General features: G+C 42.1%; 1 protein-coding gene across 1 annotated transcript in view; it reads right to left on the bottom strand.

The window, feature by feature from the left end:
- The window catches only part of LOC126101328 (odorant receptor 43a-like), a 61,809-nt gene that overhangs the window by 3,704 nt on the left and 33,213 nt on the right, over positions 1-24,892 (bottom strand). Inside the window, 2 exon segments of the mRNA XM_049912000.1 lie at positions 8,991-9,146; positions 22,495-22,596. Of these exon segments, the coding sequence (XP_049767957.1) occupies positions 8,991-9,146; positions 22,495-22,596 (258 nt within the window).

The following is a 24,892-nucleotide window of genomic DNA, read 5'->3' as shown; positions in this document are numbered from 1 at the left end:
CATGTACCTGGCATTCATTGATTTTCAAAAGGCCTTCGATTCCGTTAAGCAGAAAGTGCTCTGGCAGGTATTGCGGAAGTATGGCATACCACAGAAGATCTTAAACATCATAAAAGATCTATGTGATGGCTGCAAATGCTGCGTACTTCACAAGGGAAATATGACAGAGCCCATAAAAGTAACAACTGGAGTCCGTCAGGGTTGCATTTTGTGACCAACATTTTTTCTACTCGTTCTAGACTCTGTTATGAGAAGAGTCACAGCAGGCAGGAGATGAGGAATCCAGTGGGGGATCCACGAAAGTCTGGAGGATTTGGATTTTGCAGACGACATAGTTTTACTAGCTCCAAGGCTGACTGATATGAAAGCTAAATTAAACTTGCTGAAAGAACAACCAGAGACTGCTGGCCTCAAGATAAATATAGGCAAAACAAAGGGAATCAGAGTAAATTCAGGGAACATGGAGGTGCCATTGTTAATAGGTGAGCAGCGGATGGAGACTGTCAACTCATTCCTGTATCCGGGTAGTATAGTAGCGGAAGATGGTGGAGCTGGAGATGACGTGAAAAACCGCATTAAACAGGCAAATGCTGCCTTCAAACAATTGTATCCAATATGGAAAAATAGAAACATTACGTACAAAACAAAAATCCGTATTTTTAATACAAATGTGAAGGCTGTCCTTCTGTACGCCAGTGAAAGCTGGAAAATGGATAAAAAGATAACATCCCAGTTACAAAGCTTCATAAATAGATGTCTTCGACGCATCATGAATATCTGGTGGCCAGAAAAATTATGTAATGAGGAGCTCTGGCGAATAACAAACCAGATACCTATAGAAGACCAAATACGAGAGAGAAAGTGGGACTGGTTGCGGCACACCTTAAGAAAACCAGATGGAGCCATCGAGAAAAAAGCATTAGAATGGAATCCCCAGGGAACAAGGAAGAGAGGAAGACCAAGGGGCACATGGAAGAGGACAGTGGAAGGGGAAGCAAAAAGAGCTGGCAAGACCTGGGCAGAATTGAGGCAAATGGCCAAAGACTGAGGCGGATGGCGAGTTCTCCTGGATGTTCTATGCCCCCATAGGGGCCAAAGGAATTAAGTGAAGTAAGTTACACTGTCAGAAGATAACCAGACTTATAAATCTCCTCGGGCCGAAACAATCAGACAGCGTAACGAGACGAAACTCATTACAGCACCCGACTGTACATTCGAACTACTCCCAGAGGTGGAACCAGACTCGACGCTGCAATGTATGATTTTAAGAACGGCACAACAGAATTCCTTTGAGTTGGCTATCTTACACGGTAGAATTTCTCCTACAGTCCTGGGCATCTACTGCGAATCCGCAATTGTTGGAGCTACGGAGACTGAATCTGTTAGTCGCTGAAGGCAGGACTCCGACAACCAATCAGGCGTGGGACGGTTAAAATTTGAGTTCGCCTGGCCTATCCCGACAGGGCAGCATACGTTTCTTAGCTTTACTTCATTGCTCAAACTAACGCCGTACGTTGCTTCTTCGTATGGTCAATGAATATAGTAACTAACTTGCCCTATGCGTTTAAGTCAGAGTTTTATATATTACTGTGACATTGCTTACAAGTGTGTCAGTGGTGTAATTCTTTATTACATGATTTCAGCTCTGCAGGTGTGGTCTCCTTGTACACGCGATTAGATTTCTGCGATGCGGTAGACACTTTGTCTAATGCACAAGGCCGAATTTTGGTATTTCATTACGCCATCCGTGGGTGTAGGTGGTGTCCCAAGTAACTTTTCTACTTTTTTAATAACAATTCGTGGATTTGTCAACGCAGTACACACGATTCCATTTCGATGTTTCCGGAAATATGTGGAGGTGTACGTAGTCTGACGAAAGATATATGCAACTTCTATTGTGAACTACCATGTTTATTTCTTGAATCATAACGTGGATTAGTATCAAATCCCCACGTCATTACTTTTCTTTTCGCAAACATTTCTGAATCTTACGACATTCATGCTCAACTCATACGTGCTTATTCATCCATTGTCACTGTTTGTGGATAATATCTCAGCTCATTGAAAAGCTACCTGCTTTCCACAGAAATAATATAATGAAAAGTTGCTGCCAGCAGATAGAACATCTTTCTTATTCGAATACGATTTTCAGAAAAGACACTCATCAAAAATAGTTTTGCATCACCTCGCTTCCGAGAGTTCCGGAACCTGCACAGAAAACATGAACATCATTTCCACCCTTTTTGTTGCTCATCAAAATTTCACTTTGCGTGTTGTACCACCATACAGCAAGACCTTCAGAGGAGGTAGTCCTTATTGCTGTACACACCAGTAACTCTGATACCCAGCCGCACGTCCTCTTGCACTGATGCATGCCTGTATTCATCGTGGCATACTGTCCACAAGTTCATCAAGGCACTGTTGGTCCAGATTGTCCCACTCCTCAAAGGCGATTTGGCGTAGATCCCTCAGAGTGGTTAGTGAGACACGTCGTCCATAAACAACCCTTTACAATCCATCCCAGGCATGTTCGATAGCGTTCATGTCTGGAGAAGATGCTAGCCACTATAGTCGAGAGATGTCGTTATCCTGAAGGAAGTCATTCACAAGATGTGCACGATGAGGGCGCGAATTCTTGTCCATTAAGTCCAATGCCTCGCCAGTATGCTGCCGATATGATTGCACTATAGGTCGGAGGATGGCATTCAGCCATTACGGCTCCTTCCATGGCCACCAGCGGCGTACGTCGGCCCCTCATAATGCCACCCCAAAACAGCAGGAAACCTCCACCTTGCTGCACTTGCTGGGCAGTGTGTCTAAGGGGTTCAACCTGACTGGGTTGCCTCCAAACACGTCTCCGACGATTGTCTGGTTGAAGGCATATGCGGCACTCATCGATGAAGAGAACGTGATGCCAGTCCTCAGCGGTCCATTCGGCATGTTGTTGGTCCATCTGTACCGCGCTGCATGCTGTCGAGGGTGGCAGCTGGACCTCGCCATGGACGTCAGGGGTGAATTTGCGCTTCATGCAGCCTATTGAACACAGTCTGAGTCGTAACACGACGTCCTGTGGCGGCACTAAAAGCATTATTCTACAAGGTGGCGTTGGTGACAGGATTCTTCCGAGCAATAATCCGCAGTTAGCGGTCATCCACCGCAGTAGTAGTTCTTGGGCGGCGTGAGTGAGGCATGCCATCGACAGTTCCTGTCTCTCTGTATCTTCTACATGTCCGAAAAACATCGCTAAGGTTCACTCCGAGACGCCTGGGCACTTCCCTTATTGAGAGCCCTTCGTGTCACAAAGTAACAATGCGGATGAAATCGAACCGTCTAGGCATGGTTGAACTACAGACAACACGAGCCGTGTACCTCCTTCCTGGTGGAATACCTGGAACTGATCGGCTGTCGGACCCCCTCCGTCTAATACGCGCTGCTCATGCATGATTGTTTACATCTTTGGGCTAGTTTAGTAACATCTGTGAACAGTCAAAGACTGTGTCTGTGTTGCAAATGCACAGGCCTAAGAACTGGGGTGATGCAAAACATTTTTTGATGTGCGTATAAGGTAGGTTTCATCTGCTGAGTGCTTTGAGACATGTGCCGTGGTTCTAAAGACATCATCGTTTATTTACTTCGTGGTTCTTGGTTTCGATTATCAGGTGTCAGCCAATACAAGGTGCGCTTTACGCCCACATAGCTCGTGTTTTCTGTGTAAGAGATGAGGCATCTACACTTGGAGGCTACGCCAGAATACTTGAAAATGTTAGAGTTCATTAATGAATGTTAAAAGCCCCTTCATATACAGCATTGTTCTATGAATGTCTCTTAGTTACTTAGCATTTCCCCAATAATAGTGAGCTCTCATTGCTATTTATTTGTAGGTCCAAATCTTGTGAAGAAATGGCAAAATTTACAGTATTAATTCGGAGTCACATTAGAGTGAAACTCACAGTGGATTGCTTTCAACGTGAGCAATATCTTCAAGGGTCTTCTTACCAATAGTTGAGAGTGGACAGCACATGGAGATTTGCTCTGGTCGGGTTCCATTCTTAGATTGTCAAATAACTTTGTATCAATTTCAGATTTGGGAAAAATCGGATTATTCACAGTAACTAAATGGATGTTATCATAAAATACCAACTGATACGGCATTTCTTCCATCCTTTTACCATCAGTTGGTTAGACTGAAGTAATAGGAGACATGAAATATGCAAGGCCTTAGTAAGTTTTCTAATGGTACGTTTGTGAAACAGTATAACGGACACAACAGAGGTTCATGTATCAACCATGTCTCAAATCAGATTCCATTGTGATGTTGTGCAAAGATCATGCTGCAGTGCAACTACCAAGCGCCAAATTGAACCGTAAGGTAAGAAGACTAGCATTCTGCTACAATATCTCCGTATTTCGTAAGAATTTTCAAAGCACACTCATGGTCCCTGTAATCAGAAAGAGGACAGAGGCAGTGACGTAAACCGCTGAAATTTGGTCGGCACCATGGAAATTGCAATGATGCTAGCCACCTTTCTAACGTGCCAACATTTTCTACTTCATATTACCGCTGAACGGCCGTGCTTCTAGTATAGAACGCTCAAAGATGAGATATTTTGCGATTGTAGCTGCTTCATTGCCTGTAAAATGGTTTTGAGCATTTTATTCCTCTGATTGTGCTTGCGGAAGGGTAATCTAAATCGGTTTACTGACGAAGTAAATCTAAGGAAACGTGTCACCCACAGACGACAATTATTTTCGCTGAGACTACCTCTTTCATCAGTGAAATACGCTTCGTAACGTGGCCATAAGCATCCGGCAAAAACCGGATGAGCATTATCTACACGTGAATGAACATACTCGCCCCTAAACTCATATTCATCCATTTAAACATCACCTAATCCGTAGAATCGATTGTGTATGGAGACTTACATTCTGACAAATGCCAGGTTGTGCTGAATTTTTCCAGGCATCGAATCCAAATGCCCTACATAGGACGTTTATTTTCACTATTTTGTGTAGTTCAGCATACTGACAGAGAGCCACAACATCATCTGTAGCGGAATAACATTGTCGTTATTGATACGAGGGAGATAGTGCTTTACAATTTGGCGTGGACATCTGTGAATTTTAGACCATACAAAAATCTAGGAAATTTGCGCCTGTATTCCAGGGAACTACCTGCTCACTAAATCGCTATGTTCCTACGCCACGAGATTCCTTGACCACTGGAAACGCTGCGTATGAGTCACGGTCTACCTGCACTTTGAGGGTACTCGTCCATCCCAATGGATGACCGATGAACAACCAGCCTTAGTACGAATCTAACTTTCGTAATATTCATGTATAGTGGAGGGTACTTCAGGTATTACAATCAGTTTTTCCACTTACTGTCAAAATCGCGGATGTCACATGGAAAGAATGAAAGATTGTAAAGCTCAGTATAACATCTAATGTCACTGATTTTCTCGTAGTGAGGGAGGTAGTAATACGGCGCCCGATTCTTCTTGGAACGACGCGCTTTATAACTTCAGTAGTAATCCTCCCTGTGAAGTACAACGCCTCAATCCCAGCGTGACGTTGGCTGTCTAAGTTATGTCACCCGAACTGTTAATCACAAATATTTGACTCTAGTTACAGCTTTAAGTTGTGCGTCGTGTGCTTATAGCAATTTGGTACTGGTCTTTTAACGTTTAAAATCTGCGTGTCCGCCTTTTACTACGAACTACGACCTCTCTTACGGGAAATCACGCATAACTGAGACTATGTCCCCCCCTGGTAGCTGAGTACTCAGAGCGATGCAATGTCATACCTACAGGCCCAGGTTCGATTCCCGGCTGGGTCGGACATTTTAGCCGCTCAGGGACTGGGTGATGTGTTGTCCTTATCACCATCATTTCATCCACATCGACATGCAAGTTGCCGAAATGGCGTCAACTCGAAAGACTTGTACCAAGCGAACGGACAACCGGACGGGAGGCCCTAGCCACACGATATTGAGACGATATTCCATAAGAACTTAATTTGATTATAAGCCGCTTGTGAGGTACAGTGTGAAAATCCTTATGGAAATCTAGAAATACATTATCAATTTCAAATCCCTTGTCAATAGTTCTCAACACTTTGTGTAATTAAAGAGCTAGTTGCCTTTCATAAGAACGACCCGTATTGACTGTGTGTGTGCCGATATTAGCTCAGGATTATTTATTGCTAAGAGGTCAAGTGTGTTTTCACAACCGTTTACTATTATAGTGGTCTCATGTATTGATGGCTCGAAATAAATTTCAGAGAATGCGTTTGTTCGAACACAATATATGTTACAAAACCTTGCTGCATATCGACGTTACTGATAATGGGCGTTTAACTTTGTACTGGCGTAGTCCTACTGCCTTGCTTGAATATTGGTGTGGCCCGTGCAACCTTCCAGTTTCAGGGTAAGAATCTTACGTCGACCGAACAGCTGTATACGATTGCAAAGGATGGAGCAATTGCATTGGAGTACTGCGATAAGAACCTAATTGGTATACAGTCTGTACCGGAAGACTTGACTATATTACGTGATTTAAGTTGTTTGAGTACTCCGAGGATACCTAGTTCTAAGTTACTCATGTTAACAGCTGCTCTCTATTCGAATTCTGGAATGCTTACTTGGTCTCCTTGGTGAAGTAATTTGGGAAGGCTGTGTTTAGTAACTCTGCTATAGCAGCACTGTCATCGATAGTATTTCCACTGTCATGACGCAGAGTAGGCATTGATTGTGTCATGTCGCTAGCATACTTTACATACAACTAGAATATCTTTGCATTTTCTTCCAAGTTCCGTCGTGGAAACTATTATAAGCATTTCGACTTGAAGTCTGCGCAAAGTTTCGAGCTTCAGTAAAGGATAGTCAATCTTGGCGAGTCTGCATTTGTTTAAATTTGGCATGCTTTTTTCGTTGTTGCTGCAACAGTGTTCTGATCTGTTTTGCTTACCGGAGGGAATCATCTACGTCGTTTATTAAGCTGGTACAAATCTCTCAGTTACTGTCGATACTATTTCTTTGAATCTAAGCCACATCTGGTTTACATTTACGTTGTTAATCTGAAATGAAAAGAGATTATCTCTCAGGAAGGACACATGCGAATTTTTATCTGCATTTATTTTTGTAGGATTTAGAAGTTGCGCTATTCAGTCTCGCTACGAAAGCCCTGGTTTCGTTAATCCCGGTGTACTTTTTGATGCTCATTATTAGCTCAGGATTATTTATTGCTAAGAAGTCAAGTGTGTCTTCACAACCGTTTACTAGTATAGTGGTCTCAAGAATTAATGGCTCGAAATAAATTTCAGAGAATGCGTTTAGCACAATTTTGGATAATATTTTATGCGTACCTTCGTCTTTAAACATGCATTTTCGCCACATATCAAGGGTATATTGAAGTCGCAGCCAACTATAATTGTACGAGTCTGGTACATCTTTGAAATTAGACTCAATTGTATCATGTGAATTGGGAGGTCGGTGAAAGGATCGAATTATTATTTTATTCCGATTCTCAAGAAAGACCTATACCCATACTAATTCACAAAAACTATCACTTTCAATATCGCTACTAGATAAACTACTTCTGATAGCAACAAACAAGCCACAGCCAACTGTGTTTAGCCTAGCCTTGCTGAAGACCGTTATGTCTTCTCAAAAATTTGGCTGAACTTATCTCAATTTACAATTTACAATTGTTGTAGCAGTGGTTCCAGGATTAACGTTCTTCTTGTGTTCGACCTGCACTCTTTGAGACTGTAGCCCTTTGTGTTCCGCGAGACTCTCTAACCTAAGAAAGACAGCCGCTGCTACCTGTGCAGCCACCTTCTGTGTGTAATGGACTTGTGACTTATCTAGCAGAACCCGAAACCCAGGCACTCTAACGCGCAAGTCGCGGAATCTGCAGCGTACACAGCCGCAGAACTGTCTGAGCCTCTGATTCATACCCTCCATCCCACAATCGGTCTTGTGGACTACGCTGCAGATGGTGATCTCTGCTTTCATCTTGCAAGTAGGACTGGCAACCTTTACCACTTCTGACAGCCGCTCTCTCCCAATACAAAGCGACACACATCATTGGTGCTGATGGAGCCACCACCTGCAACTGGCTGTACCCTGTGTTATTCACGGCATCTGGAAGGATCCGTTACAAGTCTGGAATGACTCCAACCGGTATGCATATGACTTTCCTCCTCCTTGGCAGCCATTTCCCTTAGGGGCTCCACAAAAAGCCTAACATTGGAACTCCCAAATACCAACAATCCCATTCTCTGTCCTCTGAATTAGGACTAACGACTGCGTCTGAGTGTTCAGTGCCAGACACAAGCAGCACCTGGAACCTACTTGTCTGTCCCCAAGGAAATCTTTTGTAGCCGGCCACGTCCCGAGGCAACCTCGCACTCAATCACAAAGGAGGGGTCAATACGTGCAGCTGCTGGGCTCACCAGCAGTGCGGGCTTATCGGCAGACTCGTGGGTCGTGCTGGACGTCCGTGGGATCCCCAAGGCCGGTCCACAACAGTGAAGCCCTTCCATTGAATCCTGAAGCTGTGTAACGGAAGCCAACACAGTCTGACCTGGGAGTGAAGTGTCATCAACTCTCAGAAATCACAGGCTCTATCCGTACTAAAGATCGTCGAAAACTACACTACACATACAAACAAAGGGCTACTGACACTCACTGCAGACACTGACAAAAACGCAAGAAGTGTGCCTAATAAATTAGATTAACAAGCAGAGATTTAAACTGCCAAAGCACACAGATCAAACTATATATTTCACCTGGTTAGGAACTCAGCAAATGTCACAGGATCGATTTGGCTGGCCTGCCTGACTGACAAGTGCCAACGAGGGATCACTAGCTTTCAAAACAAACGGCTATCATACGTAGCTAGCTAAGCAACTCTACTACAGACACCGACGAAAGCGACGCTCTTGCGGCGCCGCCATTCTGCAGAGTCACTGCCCCGACTTATACTTACCGTGAGAAAGGCAGCCCGTTTTATGGCGTACAGGTGTCCGGCAGTGAGAACCAGCGGCTTCTGGGCTCGACACATGATGATCCTCAGGTCACGTTTGAAACGCGGGTTTGCCTCCACCCACGAGCAGCTGTACGCCGCGGACGAAACTGCAGCCGCCTGTTGGCACGTAAACACACTGATTGGTAAACGCTTCCCTAGTGACAACGTACCACAGCAATAGCGTGCCGTGGAGAACCTCTATCCCAACTCCTTTCTGTTAATGCAGTAGTGATGTGGTTTTTAACTACTTTCTATTACCGAACGTAATACACAACTGAAAATCTTACAAGATAAACAATGTTAGAGTCTGATTTCTGCCAGTAATTCTCTTTTGTGAGCTGACTTCCGATTCTATTTACATCCGTGAAATTTCTTACACATTTTAGAAGACGTTTGAACTGCAGAATAATTTGGTATGTTAGTGCGAGGGTATTAAAAGATGGAATATAAAAGATCTCTGGAAAGAACATTTTATGAAACTGTTAAATGCTGAGGAGCAGGTACACGAGGAAACAACAAATAATGGAGAAATAGAGAGAAGTTGGGAAGCAGAATTAGGACAAATTACACTGGAAGGAATTGGAATAGCTCTGTTGAAGATGAATGGGGAGAAAGCCCCAGGACCTGATGAAGTATCAGTGGACATGCTAAGAGCAGCAAGTCCAGTGGGAATGCAGTGTGTGGAGAAATAGTACAACACCTGACGATTGGAGAAGAGGAGACGACGTTGTTCCCATCTTCAAAAAAGGCAATAAAAGACTTTGTAAAAACTACAGAGGAATAACCCTTATGAGTAATACAGACAAGATTTTTGAAAGAATTTTACTAAATCGAATAGGTGAAAAGATAGAAAAGGAGCTGAGTGAAGAACAGCATGGGTTTAGGAAAGGAAGAAGCATGAGCGGCCTGATATTTTCTACCCGTCAACTGATGGAAAAAAAGTTGGGAGTATAATAAGAGGGTGAATATGGTTTTTATGGACATAGAAAAGGAATATGACTCAGTTAACAGGGGAAGATGGGGAAGAAATGCAGAAGATATATATAGAAGATGGATACATTAATGTAATAAAGACAATGTACAGAGGACACAATTATAGAATTAGAACACCATTGAGGAACTCTGAATACTTCGAAATAAGACAAGTGCATAAGCAAGGAAGTACTCTATCTCCTGCACTTTTTAATGTTATGATGGAGGGAATGAATAGGGCAGTTAAAGATCTAGTAAAATAAAAAGACAAAAAAAATGATTTTTTTCAGATGACATGGTAATTAGGGGTGATAAAGAGGTAGATGTACAGTTACAGCTTGATGCGTGGAAGGAAATAATGAAAACGTATGGATTAAAAATAAATAAAGGTAAGAGTGAAGTAATGATAATTGGAAGAGAGAAAGAGATCAATGGAAATATTACCCTGAATGGAGAACCCCTCAAAGTGGTAGAAAGTTTCACTTATTTAATGAGTGAAATATGTAGGGATGGAAGAATAACCAGCTAATTAATAGGTGGTTGCAGAAGGGAGGCTATTTCTACCAAACAATAAAACACCTGATTTGGAATAAAGAAGTTACAGAAAAAGCAAAACTCCTTATGTATAAGAATGATTACTTTCCTGTTATCACCTATGGTGGAGAAACATGGACAATGACAGAAGGGGACTGGAGCAGACTGCAAGCAGGGGAAATGAAATTTCTCAGAGCAGTTAAGGGAAAAACAAAAATGGACAGAGTAAGGAATGTAGAGATTAGAAAGTACCTTAAACAAGAAAGTATGAGAGAAGAAATTGGAAAAAAGAGATTAAGATGGTATGGGCATGTTATGAGGATGCATGGGCAGAGACTCCCCAAAACTATGGAAGAACTAATGATGGATGGAAAAAGACCTAGATGGCGCCCAAGAACACGATGGAAAATCGGAGTGAGAATATCTGTGGAAAGGAGAGACCCTGCAGCAGTAATACAAACATCGAAACACACTGAAAAACAGTAATCGAATTGTTATATATCTTCATGTTTTCGGAACGTAATGACTGTTACATAAAATTTCGGGCGTCCAGCCAAAAAATTCAGCTTCTTCTTCTAATATTTCGGCTGAATGCCGTCCAGCCATCTTCAGAGCCAGCCGTGGTGACTAACGCTCCAGCACCTTTGGTCCGTCCTTTTAAACTCGGGGAGCAAACCGCTGTGTACGTGGCCAAAGATACACAAGGCCCCAGAGACGTATGAAACAGCAACGAAGTACGAGTACAGTTTAGAAAAAGTTTCTTGAACTCTATCAGATACTGTTTTCGGTCAGGTCTTCATATGGCTCTTACAGACTTTCTTGTTTGTAATCGTTACTGAAAATAAACAATTTTTTCGTTCAAAATTCGGTAAACTTACGGGATATTTTTTCTGTTTGACCTTCATTGAAACAAACATAAAATTGTAATAAAATTAATGAAACCAGAAATGTGGAAAAAACACTCTTGGTGTGTATTTCTGAGCGACGAATTCGTCATGGAGAGGAGAGTTGGGTAAAACCGGCTACGCGGGTCAAATCGTCTTTCTCCAGATATTCCTGCTTCGTGCCCACAATGTTAGGAAGTACAAGCAGTCGGCATTTCGGGGAGTTGTAGATAATCGTCATTGGCAGATACTTGTTCACTATTTTCATGGTTTTTTGGAAATTTCCTCCGATGTCGGCGTTTCGTGGAGCAGTGCTTTGTAGAGATACTTTACTTGATATGAAATAGGTGAATAATTAATGCAATTACTCCATAAAATTTCAAGCGTGCAGCCGTATAAATTCAGTTCTTCTTTTAATATTTCGGCTGAATACCATCCAGCCATCTTCAGAGTGATCCGAGGTGACTAACGCTCCAGCACTTGCTCCGTCCATTCAAACTCGAGGACCGAGCAGAATGGAGAGGACTCGTCAGCACCCAGCCCCGGCAGTAGTTGGAGTTGGATCCAGATATAGATAGATAGAGTGAGAGGGTAGTGTCTATCAGTTTACAATTTTCTTAACAAAATATTCTCGGGTTTCAAGACGTGTCAGGTAGTTAACTGCCCACGTGCTTTCGCCAGAGATCTGCTCTGTCATTTTCAGGTGGTTGACTGTCGTGCGTACTACGCTACTCTGGTAGCCACCACCGCCAGTGACTTCACTGGTGTCCTGTCCCGCACTACGTACGGCAAGTTTTGGTTGCGCTCCCTCATCACTGGATCACAGGCCGTACTCAGCTGCAATCCATATTCTTTATTGAGAGTGTTGCCCAATATTTTGATCTCTATTGCTTCATTCATTACGCTGTTCCAGAAGCCGTTGGTCCGTTTAGTAATAGGGCTATAGTGAATGCAGTTGGGTGTCCGTTTCCCAGTGCGTGTTGCGCTACAGTTGATTTTTCGGGATAGTCTTTGTGAAAACACCATTCATATTCTATACGGCTTTGTTCAATAGTGCTGACAGTCTGACTGACATAAAACTGCCCTCTCCTATAAGGTATTTTCCATATTCCAAATATTCTGAGGCCTACACTGTCCTTCATAGTTTTCATTAGTTGCCAGATCTTTCTGGGATCCTGAAGACTGTGGAAATTTTATTCTGCTTAGGAGTTGGCTATACTTCCCTGTCATTTGGCCACAAAATGGTAAAAACGCAATCTTCTTCGGGTCTTCTCCGGAGGTCTTCTGCTTTCACGGCTTAGACGAAACTGATGACGAAATTTGTCTGTTGTAGTAACAATTTTCCTTCAAAACTTTACGTATATGGCTCAGTTCCTTGGGTAAGTTTTCGGCGTCTGAGAACGGTTTCAGCTCAGTATACCAAGGCCCTCAGAAAACATCGTTTATGTCGTGGGTGGTGATTGCTGGTGAGGTGCAGATCCCGATCCGTTTGGGTAGGCTTGCGGAAAAAGCCGTACCCGACACATATATTGGGTTTACGGGTGACAAAGACGTCCAGCAACGCTAAGGAACCGTCCTTCTACTTCCATCGTGAACTCTATGTGGTCTTGGATGTTGACGTGTTCCAGGAACTCTTCCAGTTCTTCATGTCCATGAAGGTATATGACGTAGGTATCGTTGACGTAGCGATAAAAACAACTAAGGTATCGTCGACGTAGCGATAAGAACTAGGCTTCGCGGGAGCTGTGTTCAAGACTATGTAATCGAAATGTTCTACGAAGAGGTTGGCTGCAAATGAAACTAGTTGACTCCCTATCGCGACGCCGTCCGTCTGGCTGCAGTATTATCCACCATGTTAAAAAACACGATGGCTTCGGGCATCTATAAATAAACCCACGATGCCGTCCGCAAAGAGACGTTACGGCAGTCCTAGAGACTCTGTAACAAACACACATGTGAAGATGGAAACCACATCAAAACACCATAATATTCTCTTCACCAAGGCGTAGGCGTTAATTCAATCGATGAAGTCGTCCGTATTCCTTATAAGATACGCACAACGTCCGACGTGCGTCAAGAGATTGCTGGCCTAGTGTTTGCAAGCCCATTGGTCTACGGCGCGATGGTGCTCACTGTAGGCCTTAAAGATGTGTCCTTGTTATGTACCTTTGCCAGACATTACAATGTGGGTGGTGCGGATGCTTGATGTAAATACTTTTAGTAACACTCTCTTCCAGCGACGACGTTTGAGAAGCTCCGAAGTCTTTCTCACTATTCTTGTTGCTGAGTCCCGAGGTAGTTTTTGGTCGTATCTTCCTTCAGCGTCCATCGGATTTTCGCACCATAGTCGGCTGGTTCCATCATGATGGCAGCATTGCTCTTGTAAGCTGGCAAGACGACGGTGAGAGCATCATTGCGGAGAGCATGGAGGCCATCGCGTTGAACTCCAGTCATGCTTGGTGCTGAAGACTCGGAGTTTAAAAGAACGCTGCTCGTTACTGGAAGAATTTCTTCTGCATTATCACTGGCAAACTTACACAGTGCTTGCTCAGTACTACTTTATATGTCAGCGAATGGTATACTTCATGCTGAAGGATCAAAGTTTAGTCGCTCCTTAAGTGCTGAGACGGCATCCGCGTCGCATTTTATCGCTGTCATATTGATCACGGTACGTTCCGCATTTTTTCCATTTTTCTCCGTGCTGTAGTAGTGAAAGGCACTGAATTCCCTTTTTGCTTCTCTGTGGGTTGATGATCTTAATTGTGTCACCGTTGCTGCGTCGAGAATATTTTATTAATGGATGTCGCCACGAGAGCATCCATCTGTACAATTATTTTATTCACTATGTAACCAAAAATATCGGCAGTGATATTAATCATGTTGTGACCTACAACAAATCTCTTAAAAATTCGTCCTCACGTCCTTTATTGTGACGTTATGATTAGTAATATTTACTGAGAAACCGAATAGTTTCACTTCATACTGTCGGAGGATAAGTCGTTAAACGAGGTAAAATCCAACAGTTCGTTATGAGTAATTCAGATATTACTCATCGAAAAAAGTGAAATTATTGTGCCATATAGAAGTTAAAACTTTAGTGTTGTGATTTTTGCCGGGCAGTTTAAGCTTGTTGTTATGTAAAGGTGAAAGCCCTTCTATTTCATCCTTTTCTCCCTTTTAGTCTGATTCTGCCCTGCAGCAAAGAACTGCATTTTTCTTCCACATTTATATGTCACGTACCACCTACTTGAATATTGTAGATACCTGTCTCTCTCTTCTAGCTGTTGTATCCACAGTGTTATATTCACTTTTTAAAGTCCTCAATTAACATTTCTTCCACTAATCTGATGGCACTTTTCGTCCATTCTGCTGTACACTCACTTTCCTTTCAGACAATTCGCATTTTGTTAGCATTAAATTCTACAGCTTTAATTCAATTGCATCCTGCTTAACACTTTTCTAATATTTACAGTGCACACTACTTTAATTAACGATTTCAGTGACTACTGTTAACAAATCGTTAGTATTGAGTCATTCTTCAGTGTCTCACTTTTATTCTCATGTCCATTTTACGCCTTTCCATATTTTCTTGAAATTTTCATATGGCTACTCTTCATTAACATCCTTTATTTTTCTTTCATCATTTCCATTATAAACTCAGTTCGCTAATTTACGTAAATATGCATTTTCACATTTCTTATGTAATCGTTTAATCGCTATAGGCACGAGTGAAGTATAAATGGAGTTCGTTAATTTTAAGTCAAATAAGAGGATATATTCAGAAATTGTAGGCACTGTGTAAATAGATATGAAATGTCTCTCTCCTCTCCCTTAACTTCATCAGTTTAATTACAGTGTATTAATTATATACAGATGACAACCATATATGTATCTATTTCTAGGTACATGCAATGTATCAGTTCCATATTTTTTCTAGGCATAATATGTAAATAATACTGTACTGACAGGAATAATTGCATCTCTAGAAAACTCCTTTTATTCTTTTACGTAAATTATATAGCGTTGCGAAAATACTGCATCAGATAATATTAAAGCATTTCTGATAAGCTTGTGAAGTATTACAATGATAATGAATGATGAACCATTGATAAGGTCAAAATCAGACTTCTCATAAATGATACATAAATCATTAGCTAATAATCGGTTTGTGGGATCACTCAGGATGAGTGACAACTATTCATTGCTTACCCATGACACACATTTGCGTCTCTTATGGCTTGAGTGACTAAAGTAAAAGGTTGTTTTGTGGAATCATGTGTACTGCACAAGAGTAGGGAATTTAGAATTTAGTTGTAATATTTTTATAGCACTAATAATAATACCTTATTTCGAAGCCTAAATCACTAACCAGGTACGGTGGAGAAATCCATCAATGTCAATATTTAAAAGCTTGCACAAATTAGAAGTGACTCACACAAAAACCATATAAATTAAAACAATGAACTGCATTAATAATTCCCATTGTTTACCAAGCTAGGATAGTAAACCATGCAAGAGTTAAGGATAACTATTGCGTCAGTTATTGCTTCTCGACCCTTTAATGTAGTTATGTGTAGTGACATATTTTAGAGGTTTTCTTAACCAACCTATTGCACAATCTTTTTGTTTCTGTCCGGCGGAAAGAGAGAGTGATCCCCTATGGTGCAAGCTGCTAACATAGTCACTCTCCCGATGGGTGTGTAAGCTAAAAACAGTGGCGTGTTGCATCGTAAGCGTGTCAGCCACTGGGCTGTCCACTGTTTTGCTGTCAGGTCAAGTCCTTGGCGTGGTGAACTAAAATGGTCTACTTCAAGTTATGTTGTAGAAAGCAGACCTCATGAGTACCGTGGTTGTGTTATGGTGCACAATTATAAAATTTGAAATTTGAAACAGCAACCAACCACAAACATGGGTTACAAATGTTACTTCAATCATAGCATTACCTGTTTCGGATTTATTCAAATCTGTTTTGTGATAACTGTTACAGATATCCATGCCTCCCTGCAGGGGCCTATTGTAGTGGTTGCTTTGTGTACTAGGATACAAAAATTCGTTCTAAAACATATTGCTAGTTGTGAGGAGTTGGGCGATATTTTATAAATGTTGAGCTTAAACTCTGGGATGGTGTGTGTTCAACTAGCTTCTCTAGAACTTAACAGCACTCACATGTTGCAAGTTCCAAAATCTCGAATAGTTGAAAGTAGGACAAAAGCAGGTACCTCAACTTTTAATTCATATAAATTACTTTCATTTACCTATAAGTTTGCAAAGTAATGTTAGTCAGATCTCTTATGTATTCAACAACATGGTACTAGTGCGGCTTCAACTAAATATAAGCCATCCCAGTTAATTATATGTTAGTATGTTGAATGTTATTACGAATATTAGCTTTACTTTCTAAACCAGTATGTAATACTCCACAGAAGCTATAATTGCTTCAACAGAACCCTTAAACAGAGACTAATTTATGGTCGAGGGAGTTCACATTATACAATGCGGACGCAAACAGTGAAGATGGACAGCTCTCGTAGCGGAAATGTTAAATGACGTTAACTATGCTGCAAGCTCGGCCACAGCTTCCAACTTCCTACAGAATCCGTACCACCTGAAAATTGACCTCGTGGTTAATAAAATGAGCAGACGATGTAATCGAATTGGAGTCTCAACAGCGATCTTGTTGCTCTTTCTCTTCATATTTCAGTATCGACCACATTCCATACATGTGCACAATCCGATTTAACAATCATGCCCTAACTCATATCTACAGAAAGTTTCGTGTATTTAGAATAGGTATACTGTCGTTCACCAACTACAGTCGGCCAATACACATAATTACCACAAGTAACAAATCCTCACACACAAGCTGAATAGTCATTTCAAGTAAGAAAAGGGGATAGTCTATCAGCATAAATTACAACAACCTTGTAAGGTGCAAAATGTCAAGCTTTATCCCACTTGAAGAGTAAAAAGAGGCACCCATTTAAATGAATGGAAAAACCTGGAAACAAGAGAAAAGGTCTACTCGTCTGCAAAAATATATGAATTTGCATAGAAATCCTTTAAAATACTACTAAGGGAAACCACAAATCTATTTAAGTACCAAAATTAGTTTTCAAAAGAAACCTCAAATTTTAATAATATTCTAATAGAGCAAAGTTTTCGATAATAATACAATTGAAAGCCACGTTATTAAGAACGGAAATAACACTCGAGTAAGTTGTCTCCTTCCTCGACATTATAACATTTTTCATGAGTACAGCCACAACAGGGTAGACACAGATCATTCCCCCATTCAGTGATGAGTCTGAATACAGTGTATTACAAAATATGCATGCTTATTTGGTCACTTCCGACGTCCGCGGAGCATCTTATGATTCCTGAAAATTTTCTGTTGTGAATATTAACAAACTTTGCTTTGGAGTACATTGCCTTGAGTGACATCATAATGAAATGCACCAGCTACTGATACTTCCTCTTGCGGTGCTTTGTCTTGTGGTACTCTGTTTCTCTATGAAGTGTGGACCAATACCAGGTCGAGTTGGTTTTCTTCACCTGTGCACTCATTTTTGTCCCACACTACGAAACTGAAAAAAAATGGCTTTGGAAAGTTAGCTTTCACATTATATTCATAATACAAACATCGAAACACACTGAAAAACAGTAATCGAATTGTTATACATCTTCATGTTTTCGGAACGTAATTACTGTTACATAAAATTTCGGGAGTCCAGCCAAAAAATTCAGCTTCTTCTTCCAATATTTCGCCTGAATGCCGTCCAGCCATCTTCAGAGACAGCCGAGGTGACTAACGCTCCAGCACCTTTGGTCCGTCCTTTTAAATTCGGGGAGCAAACCGCTGCGTACGTGGCCAGAGATACACAAGGCCCCAGAGACGTTGATAGGCGGCAAAGAAATACAACATATGCATGGAAATTAAATCTATGGCTGGGCAGTCAATCCACACGGTGATATCGATGTGTCGCGGAGAACTGCACCGTCGCGACGTCTTTGTGATGTAATTACAGAAATTGCCGGATTACATGTTTTTTCCAAGCTGGGGCCGATATCTCTGTTAATTAAATTCATCTCCAACCGAATTTCAGTTGCTTCTTACATTACTGAGCCCCAGAAAGATGAAGTCGAGGCTAAAATTTCGACATCATCGTACACCGGCTTCAGCTTCTGTAATTAAATCGCAAAGATGTCGCGACGGAGCAACTTTCCGTGACACATCGATATCACCGTGTACATCGATTGCGCAGTCATAGATTTAATTTAAATGCATATGCTACACCTCTTTGCAGCCTATCAACGTCTCTGGCCCCTTGTAAATATTTGGCTGCATACGCAGTCGTTCGGTCCTCGAGTTTGAAAGGACGGAGCAAGTGCTGGAGCGTTAGTCACCTCGGGTCACTCTGAAGATGGCTGGATGGTATTCAGCCGAAATATTAAAAGAACAACTGAATTTATACGGCTGCACGCTTGAAATTTTATGGAGTAATTGAATTAATTATTCACCTATTTCATATCAAGTAAAGTATCTCTACAAAGCACTGCTCCACGAAACGCCAACATCGGAGGAAATTTCAAAAAAACCATGAAAATAGTGAACAAGTATCTGCCAATGACGATTATCTACAACTCCCCGAGATGCCGACTGCTTGTACTTCCTAACATTGTGGGCACGAAGCAGGAATATCTGGAGAAAGACGATTTGACCCGCGTAGCCGGTTTTACCCAACTCTGCTCTCCATGACGAATTTGTCGCTCAGAAATACACACCAAGAGTGTTTTTTCCACATTTATGGTTACATTAATTTTATTACAATTTTATGTTTGTTTCAAGGAAGGTCAAACAGAAAAAATATCCCGTAAGTTTACCGAATTTTGAACGAAAAAATTGTTTATTTTCAGTAACGATTACAAACAAGAAAGTCTGTAAGAGCCATATCAAGACCTGACCGAAAACAGTATCTGATAGAGTTCAAGAAACTTTTTCTAAACTGTACTCGTACTTCGTTGCTGTTTCAGACGGCAAGCCTTCTAAGAGTTCCTTCATTTCTGTGCGTCAGTTATGTTAGGTCACTTAAAAACATATGCTATGGTATCATTAGCTGAAGCAGGCAACTTCCAGGGTGGGCAGCTGCTTCTATCAGGATTCGACACCAGCGGATGGCACCATAAAGCCCACTGGCTATTGGCTATTGATCGGTGAGTGAACCATGTTCAAAGATTTGGATATCAGTACACCCATGCAGCATTATGCCTTCACACACCGTAACACCGTGACCACCTAATCGACCATGTTCAGCATAGCTCCAGGGTGCATTGCGTGTTCTCATGTATTGCGATTTGAGAGACACCCAGCATGATCGATCGGTTTGGCGATCCATTTGTTATGGTGTGATGAGACATAATGTTGCATGGGTGTGCCGAGCTGCAAACCTTCGAACACGTTACACTCATCAGCGTTATCACGACACTGTGCTTCTTCATCATGTGAGTCTTTTCAGGGGTGCATTCGGCACTTAATTCAGGTTTGTAGATGATCGTGTGCCACCACATCGAACTGTGCAGGTGGAAGAGGACTTGGAACGAGAGGACATTCGGCGAATGGTATGGCTGGTCCGTCCCCTGATCACATGTGGCATGCGTTGAGATTACATGTTGCAGTGTGCCCACGTGCACCAGCCATCACCCAGTAGTTGACAACCGAACTAATAGGGCAATGGAAGACCCTGCCACAAAATCTACTTGTTAACGCTTAGGCCAGCATAGGAGCACGTTGTAGAGAATCCACTGTCGTCCGTACTCATCACATATCCTATTAAGAACCATGTCCTGCATTTTAATGTCCAGCGGACCATCTACAGTAAGTAGCGGTGACTTCAGATTCATTGTTGTTCTTGAATAAAAATATAATTTGTGTTCGTCTCATTGCGTATTTCTTTCAGTTACTATCTCTACTATATTGCAGCAGTTCGCTCCACGCGTGGTCCAAGTTTCATTGAGCTACGTTACCTGGCAGTGACACACTTCACGGAAGTTAGTTTCGTCCTTAAGGCAGGCACACCTGTGTACAAGTCTCTAGAGCAGTGTTCAAGGATTGCTATTTCGAGATCAGCTATAGCATCAAATGCATGCTTCACCCTAAGAGTCAGTATCTGTATCGAACTCAGACTGTTAGATATCCCGGCTTAGTTTTTAGACAATCTTCATTCGATATTCAATTTGTTGTTATGGATGCGTAATATGCCACACGGAGCTTCTTGTCGTGAGAAACACCTGTTCATCAAAACACTTTACCAGAACAGTCATTAAAATAGGATAACATAAACATATCCACTTTTGACTGGCCACACCCATTTTTTTTTCATCAAAACGAATTTGATCAACATTTTAACAAAATCATTGGAGTTACTGCATACAAAACCCTTCTCAATGGTGATTCAGTTAAGTTTCATCAGCAATCCTGGCTTATGCCCACAGTTCGTCATATTTTTCCTGTGCAACTAAAAATTTACCACCACAGACAGGTTTCAACAATTCCTAAACGTCTTCTATTTTCTTGCACAAATACTTGGGCTGTGACCAGTACTGCCACATCACGATAAAGGGTACATAGTAGACAAAAAACCAGCTTAATCGGTTTTCATTATGAACTAAATGATATTCCGCAGCGTCTGATGTCCTGGTTATCTGCTCCCACTAGAAGTAGTTGTGGACAGCGACAAGTGGAGTGGTTGGTGCGCCTCACTTTGACTTCAGCAAGGTCACGGGAAGGAGGCGGGTATCAATGGAATGTTGACCCTGCTGGAAGAAGTCGAAGATGTCCGCCTCCTTAGCCTAGTTGTCAACATAACAGATCCTCAGGTAAGGGACCCGAGTTCGATTCCTAGGTATCCGAGTTCGATTCCTGGTACCGCTAGGGATCTTTTTTTGGTGGGACGGTGTGCTTAGCCTCGTGATGCCAGCTGAGGAGCTACTAGAGTGAAAGGTAGCTGCTCTAAGGTCAGAACGCCGACAACGGCCGGGAGTGAGATGTGCTGACACCGTGCCCTTCCATACTGCATCCAGTGATGACTGACTGAGGATAACACAGCGCGCAGTCTACTATCACGTGTTCTTCCGGGCCAGAGCACGGGGTTTTCTTTCCCTTTTATCTTATGCATAATTATCTCCGAATAGCCTACGAAAGTATTCATTAAAATTTGTGACGATTGAACCAATAACTTCAAAAAATTTCTTCATGTGTGTTAACAGTTTCATTCTTCCATTACATGGGTGAAACTGCTTGAGTAAGGACTACAATTGCTGATTCCTCCCGCAGTTAGTCTTTCAGCAAATGTTTTTCCCTTCAGAAGTCCACCAGTCATGACGTGTACAATCCATGACATCAGAAAAAACGACGACGTGAATACGTCGTCGCTACAGGAAAGCTGCCAGTTATGAAAATGGAATAAGTTAAAAGAAACAACTGATTCGTGAAAGGATAAGGGATGGATCTCCGGCCACATGCGGCCAAAATGGTTCAAATGGCTCTGAGCACTATGCGACTTAACTTCTACGGTCATGAGTCGCCTAGGACTAAGTAAACCTAGCTAACCTAAGGACATCACACACATCCGTGCCCGAGGCAGGATTCGAACCTGCGACCGTAGCGGTCGCTCGGTTCCAGACTGTGGCGCCTAGAACCGCACGGCCACTCCGGCCGGCTGCGGTCAAATACCTGTTGTCACGATTAGGAGAAGTAGGTTTCTTTTAGGTTAAATCCAGACTATAGGTTCCCCTGCGCCAAAACAGCATCTGTAGCAGTTCAAAAACTTCCGATACCACTACTCACAAGATTGTAACACACAACTTGACACGTAATACACTTCATACAGAAAACAAACCATTGGAAAAAGTAACGCGGAACATTTCACAGACATAACAGTACTTCACCAACACATGCAATAAGTAAAATAATTACATAGAAACTGAGATCCAGTGTTGAGCTGCACAGAAATTTGTGTTTGGTATAGAGACACAGAAACCCAACATGCAGTATTAACGTAGTACCGTATTGTGCTCACTTGTTCGGTTACGTTGTGAGCCGCCCAGCAGTAGAGTAAAACCTGGCCGCAAGGATTGGGCATGAAAGTGACACATCTGAATACAGCAGTGTAGTCCTTGCTCTGAAAACAACGATAACATGCTGGCTAATTAAAATTTCCTGTTACTGATAAGTGCGTGGCAACAACCAACTGGTGCACTATTGAATTAAATATGGTAGCGAAGTGATACGTAAAGATATGTTACCTTCATAGTTAAATTCTAATATATTTTGTTTTTATTGTTACGCAAGTGAATATTTCGCGTTCCTATTGTATTTGTTCATAAAAATTGTATTATCTGAAATCCCAACAGTCCTGAAGTAGGCTGAAATACTGTGGGACATAAACATTGAGAATTCTGTACAGGTTTTCTTGATAGTTAATCTCGTTATAACAAGGCAGCCACAGGTTTCAGCAGTGAATATTCTCACCATATAAGTGTAATTAAACTTTCTGAATGGTATTTAACAATACATTTCATATTTCTTACTACTTAGATACATGCGATATAGGCCTAAACTTTTGGGGTTATATATGTTTTGTAAGTAAAATATGCCTTTTCTTGCTGCTCTGTATTTTATTTTTCCCAGACGGGTTTCACGTTTTTTCACTTTAAGACATCATCAGTGGGATACAGAATGACACGGTTTTGTTTTGATATGTATTATGTTTAGATAATAAAACAGTTCACGTCTCGTTTTTCGTGTACGTAAGTGATTACTTACAGTTCTTCGCGTTTATAGTTGGCATCTGCGTTTCCTTTCATCTGGTCACATGCTGGAGGCCGCACTACAGCTCTGTTTACGAAACATAAGCATGTAATTATGTTACTAACTTTTTCTCCACACTTTACATTTTGTTTACCCTTATTTTTACGATGCACTAGAAGTCTTCTGACACTAATTATAGATATTTTATCGAAAAATGTGATTTCAGGACATAACTACTTTGAGTTCACTATGTGTCTCAGCCTCTTTGGGTTATTTACGTACACGCTGCCAAGCTAACGAGGTACACTGGTGTGCATAATTAAAGCAATAAACAGAAATTTTACAAGTCTCCATTTATTTTGTCACAAAAAGGTATAAACAAGTGATAGTAAAGTACAAAGAATGTAAGGAATACAGAACATAATCACCTGCTACATGCATAACGGTAGACAAAACTGTTCTTCGTTTTTCTTTTTCAACTTAAAGATTTGTACACACATCCTGACAACTGGTTGATGTGCTCAGTATGGGGCCAATACAGTTATGACAACGGGACATGCTGTGGATGATGTCATCAACCGCGTGTTGAGGCAATAATGCCCAATTTGCTGCAGAGCTGTTCAGAAGTCTTAGAAAGTGGTTGGCGGATGCTGCCCGTCTCCCTAGTAAATCCCGGAAATGCCCTATGGGATTCAAAACGGGAGAGCGAGCAATATCTTCCTTTTCCAAAAAAACATAAACCGCCCATGCCTATGAGTTCCAATCAATACGACGTCTGGGCCCACAGTACCTCGCAACAACCGCATACGAGATTCACGGTACCTGACAGCAGTTAAATCTTCTTCATCTGCACAATTTCATGAAGAGGTGTTCGAGTGTTCAACACAAACCCTGGCCTCACCATCGGGATCCTAATAGAGATCGGTCTCTTTCCATAATGTTTGGGTCCCGAAATCATGTTTCACGTGGCCTCCAGACCTGAATCCGCCGAAAATCACTCTCCAGACCAAATCGCGACACATCATTGAAAAGAGCAGTGGCCCACCGTTTTACCGTCGAGGTGGCATGTTGAGGCCGGCCGGACTGGCCGCGCGGTTAACGGCGCTACAGTCTGGAACTGCACGACCGCTACGGTCGCAGGTTCGAATCCTGCCTCGGGCATGGATGTGTGTGATGTCCTTAGGTTAGTTAGGTTTAAGTAGTTCTAAGTTCTAGGGGACTTATGACCACAGCAGTTGAGTCCCATAGTGCTCAGAGCCATTTGAATCATTTGGCATGTTGACGGATCCACTCTAGATGATCTCTTCTGTGGAGACACGCCACAGGTAAACAGACAGCAGGTCTCCAACTATAAAGGCCACTCTGCTCAAACCTTCTGTACATCGTTTGCCTCGATACAACACGTCCACGGAATGCTGTGATGGCAGATGCCAGTTGCTGTGCATTACTAAGGCGCTACCGTCATGACCTTAGAGCAAATAACGGTCCACTCTTTCTGATGTCACAAGTGATTGGCCCTGTACTGGTCCCCAGGATACAGTTTAGGTCTCTATAGAATGCCGCCTCATCCGAGAAACTATAGAACGATTCACATTAAGCCACTGGGCCACATCAGTTTACGACTTTCTTGGCCCTCCACAGCAGAGGGTCTGTAGGCGTCTTCTCTG

The sequence above is a fragment of the Schistocerca cancellata genome, chromosome 9 (genome assembly GCF_023864275.1).
Source record: "Schistocerca cancellata isolate TAMUIC-IGC-003103 chromosome 9, iqSchCanc2.1, whole genome shotgun sequence".
In the NCBI taxonomy this organism is placed as follows: Eukaryota; Metazoa; Arthropoda; class Insecta; order Orthoptera; family Acrididae; genus Schistocerca; species Schistocerca cancellata.
This window is presented reverse-complemented; position numbering and strand designations above follow the sequence as displayed.